The 4,772-nt window shown below is 33.0% G+C and overlaps 2 protein-coding genes across 2 annotated transcripts; both read right to left on the bottom strand.

Annotated features, from left to right (window-relative positions):
- Positions 1 to 2,334: 2,334 nt before the first annotated feature.
- Positions 2,335 to 2,724, bottom strand: LOC130495485 (uncharacterized). Its single transcript, XM_056986887.1, has one exon. It carries the CDS (start codon positions 2,722 to 2,724, stop codon positions 2,335 to 2,337), a length of 390 nt encoding a protein of 129 aa, XP_056842867.1.
- Positions 2,725 to 3,217: 493 nt separating this feature from the next.
- On the bottom strand, positions 3,218 to 4,311 carry LOC130497094 (peptidyl-prolyl cis-trans isomerase CYP19-1-like). The gene has a single exon (XM_056990027.1). It carries the CDS (start codon positions 4,199 to 4,201, stop codon positions 3,485 to 3,487), a length of 717 nt encoding a protein of 238 aa, XP_056846007.1. The 5' UTR covers positions 4,202 to 4,311; the 3' UTR covers positions 3,218 to 3,484.
- Positions 4,312 to 4,772: the final 461 nt, after the last annotated feature.

Below are 4,772 nucleotides of genomic sequence, written 5' to 3'. Positions count from 1 at the left end.
TTCGTTTGATTAATAAAGTTTATCTAATTCTTTTGATAAATTTTTATTAATAAAAATTGTTTGATGTCAATTTAGTTTATTGACTCTAATATTTTAGTTTTTAATATAAATTAATTAAATTAATGAATTAATCTATATTTTCATAAACAAATTAAATAATATCTTATATAACTTCCATATTTAATATAAATTTAATAATATAATTATATAGTTTTTCAAATAAACTAAAATACAAATGTTAAAACACTACGTATTAAAAATGTTAAAATATTGATTTGTAAATTAGATTTTGTTAAAGTATCTCTTCCGCACACGAGGGGGGGGGGGGAGATTAGATTTTTTGCCGATGCGACTTGCTGGTTTGGATAAGCTTCGCCTACAAGACGCATCCACTGCATATTAATCGTTTTATATGCATGTTTTCGAGTCGCAAATAATTGTAGGCAAGTAAAAATGATTGTTAACTATATCAAATATTAACCATCACATACGTCACCATGCAAACTATACTAATGTATACTTAATTACGCGAAGTTTATTTTATAAATGATACATTTCTCAACTTAGTGATGTTATGTAGTTAACATCACGTATTTGATTTCAGTCATCCAGAAATGATGTGGATGTTAAGACCTTTTAAATCTTCTGTTTTATCAACTAAAAATATAACATACCTAATAGTAATTTTCACTAAATTAGATTTTGATCTACGTTTTAAAAGCGTAAAATTTTTTAACAAAATATAATTTACTAAATCAGTATATTATTATAAAATTTGGATAAGTAGTGTATTAACCTATTTATTTTAATGTATTTGAAAACTATATAATTATATTGTTAACTAATATTAAATATGAAAGTTTCCAAAGTTATATAATATATTATTTAAATTTCTTTTATTTTAATCTGTTTTGCTATTAAATTTGAATAAAATTTCTGTAATTCGTTTGATGAATAAAATTTATCTAATTCTTTTGATAAATTTTTATTATAAAATTGTTCGATGTCAATTTAGTTTATTGACTCTAATATTTTATTTTTAATATAAAATTAATTAAATTAATGAATTAATCTATATTTTCATAAACAAAATTAAATAATATCTTATATAACTTCCATATTTAATATAAATTAAATAATATAAATAAATAGTTTTCAAATAAACTAAAATACAATATTAAAACACTACTTATTAAAAATGTTAAAAATATTGATTTTGTAAATTAGATTTTGTTAAAAGTATTCTTCCGGTTTTAAAATACGGGTTAAAATATAATTTAATTAAATTACGGTCAAATCAATCATATTTTAATTGATGAAATAAAATACTTAAATGATCGCTAACATCTACACCAATTTTTGGGTGAATGAAATTAAATTCGTGATGTTAACTACATAACATCATTAAGTTGAGGAATGTTGTCATGCATAATATATACTTTATATTTAGTTAGGTATATATTACTTTAGTTTGCATGGTTAGCCATATGATAGTCAATACTTCGTACTTCGTGTAGTCATCAATCATTTTTCCTTCTAGTTACGTTGAGGTCGTTGACAATACTTGGTGCTGGGATAATGAATTATTGACGTTTTCGCTGTGGTTAAGATTGGGATTGCAAAATAGAAAACGAATAGGTATGTTGTAGATAGGTCACAAGTCAGTCCCCGCATTCAATTCAGCACCGGCGGTTTTGTATTGAACTACGTGTACATGAAATAAAGTTTTTTTTAATAACCGTGGGAATTCGGCGATCGAAGTCAACCGATTAATTCCACGTATTCTTGCGATTTAACACTAGTAATCCAAGAGGCCAACGAGATACATCTTTTGTTCTTGGCATTCATAATGTGAGACATGCTATTAATTGGGAATATGTCGAAGAGTTTAATACTCATGTTTCAATTCGCTGGTTGTTGCCAGATCACTATTAGTAATAGGCAAACGGACCGATGGTTCAATCAGGCGAGCCGGTGGTTCAAAACCAGGATGGACTGATGGGGCAAACAATGGCATTATATCATTCGCAAGTGAAGTGTTGTGTTGCCTTTGGGCCACCCTCTGAACATTTGGAAGTTCTGATTATCTCTCCTTTTGCACTTCCCTTCATAGTGCCTTTGAGCAGTGGCATGCTTGTTTCTCATGAGACAACCGAAAACACTTCTTCTGAATGCGTTCATACTCCACATCTATCATAGCTGATCCACCTCCTTTTGGAAGAGTTAGACATTTCTTCTCTCTTACCGATAGATTTAGATCAATTATGATCAAGACTCGTACATAATCATGTAAAAGTGGTTTCTCTGGATCCCACTCAATATATTTTACATAACCTATTGGTCATGCCACCGTATCACTGGTCTTGATGGTAAGTAGTTGACTGGTATATTGGAAAGTCTAATCCATACAGCCGCTGTCAGCAAGTAGTTACTTGGTGGAGTCTCCATCCACCTCTTCATCGCCATTTCCCAGTCCTCAAAGGTCCAAAAGCCCTGTTTCAACACCATCTGAAGATCTGTTTCCAGTTCAAAGATAAACTGGAAATTCTCCTTAGTCAGTGCAATCCCACGGACCTTTTCGTAAATCCTCCAGATCTTCGGCATCGTGCGTAACATGCAACCCATGTTCTGACAGTTTGGATTAAGCAAACGTCCCAATAAGCTACGATGACTTCTCTCCACAGTGCTAAAATCATCATCGTCCCGGTAAAAGAATTGGCACATCTTCCTCTAGAGACATTTCTTGCATCACTCCTACCAGAGTATCGTCCATCAAAAACAAAAAAAAATCCCTTTCCTCTGGATCGCGTGACTAAGTATGAACCAGAAACTTGATGAAAAAAGAGGCGGCTGTTGAAAAAACTCTAGAAAAACACTATGTTTTGATGAAGATTTAGGTAAAAAACCTTCCAGATATTAGCTCTCCTTTGATTGGCTGAAAGAAAATCACCGTTAAAAAGAGAATTTTGCGACATATCCTTATGTTGTTTTTTCAGAAATACCTGTTTTGATTATTTTGGATATAGAAGAAATATAAGAAGCATTCAGATATTTAAAGGTTTTGGTTCAATTCCAGTTTAGAATATTTCAGTTTGATTTCGGTTTGGGTTTTATTCAGTTTTTTTTCAATCCAGTTTAGAATATCAATCATCTGCCATATGACAGCCAATCATACTGTCTTAGTATTAGGCAAACGGAACATGAGAACAATAGTCACTTAGAAATCAATTACTAATGTTAAATTCTAATAAGAATCTCTTGATGGAAAACATATTTAAAAGGTCCAAAAGCACAGATTTATTTTTAATATGTTTCTGCAATAGCAACTATAGCTAAAACTGATGATGGTTATCATTTTTCAATGGTAGCCAATCTAAATTCAAGAAAGAAGCAAAAAGAAAAACGCACCCGACCAAACATCAAAAGGACACAAGCTTGTCGGCGAAAGGACCAAGCAACCATTGTACTTGAAAATATCTCAGATCTATGAAATCTGACCGCAGTCGGCGATCACCACGGGCCAGGAAAGCTTGTCCCTAACAGATATCTTTGAAATGGTCCTGACCACATCCAATCCTTCAACAACTTGGCCGAACACGACGTGTTCATCGTCGAGTTCCGGGCACTCCGTCAAGCAGATCATAAAGTTAGATTCGTTGGTGTCAGGACCACGGTTGTTCATGGAGATCATACCCGGACATGTGTGCTTTTTGATGAAGTTCTCATCCTCGAAAAACCCACTGTCGTAGATTGATTCGCCTCCGCATCCTTTCCCTTCGTTAGTGAAATCTCCTCCTTCAATCATATAATCGGCGCACCTATGGTAGATGACTGATCCTTTGTAATGGAGGGGCTTACCCTTCTTCCCCATGCCTTTCTCGCCTGTACAGAGGGCGCGGAAATTCTCTGCCGTCCGTGGGGTCGTGTCGGCAAAGAGCTCCATCACGATCCGACCAATAGGTTTACCGCAAGCCGTCATATCAAAGAAAACCTTAGGGTTAGATGGATCAGAGCATTCTCGGGGCTTTTGAGAGGAGGGATTCGTACATATAGAGAGAGGATCTAGTTTACCAGCTGGAGGTTGAATTCGGCCAAAGGCAGCCCCTACCTCGGCTCCCCCTGGAGCAGAGTTTGGGTTAATGTTAATGGTAAATCCTTCACCCGCCGGAATGTTTATGTTGATGGTAAATCCACCAGCCATTCTCTGAGATGGATCTAAGAAATTATAGGTTTCCTGGGAGGAGCTATCGAGAGAGAGAGAACATATAGTTCCAATGAAAATAAAATGAAGGAAGATCGTCGGCTGTAGAGATTTTTAAACTGTATTTTAGGTTAACTGTGGTTAAATCAAATCTGACTCTTTTTTTTTTGTCAACCTGATAATAAATATCTATACCCATTAATAACTTTTTTGAGACACCATTTTATTTTCAAAATATTTACAGAACCATATCACTGCCTTATTTAGAACTTTCACCTTTTAATTATGGGAAAATTGACAAAAAAACAAAAAACTAGGTTAACGTTCCTTTAGTATAAAACAATTTTCTCCATTTTTTTTTTTTTTTTTTACTCTTTGTATTTCTGAAAACTAATGAAATAAATACTTTATGAATCAAAAGTTATTAAATATATACAAACACCTATACACAAGCTGGTAACTTTTTTGTTCAAAAACTTGGTTATTTTTTTCTTTTGATCAAAAATAAAAATTTTAAAATACATTCTACTAAAAGTAGAATGCGTCTTTTACGAAAAATGATATAGTAAAA

This window comes from Raphanus sativus, chromosome 6 (genome assembly GCF_000801105.2).
Source record: "Raphanus sativus cultivar WK10039 chromosome 6, ASM80110v3, whole genome shotgun sequence".
Lineage (NCBI taxonomy): Eukaryota > Viridiplantae > Streptophyta > Magnoliopsida > Brassicales > Brassicaceae > Raphanus > Raphanus sativus.
This window is presented reverse-complemented; position numbering and strand designations above follow the sequence as displayed.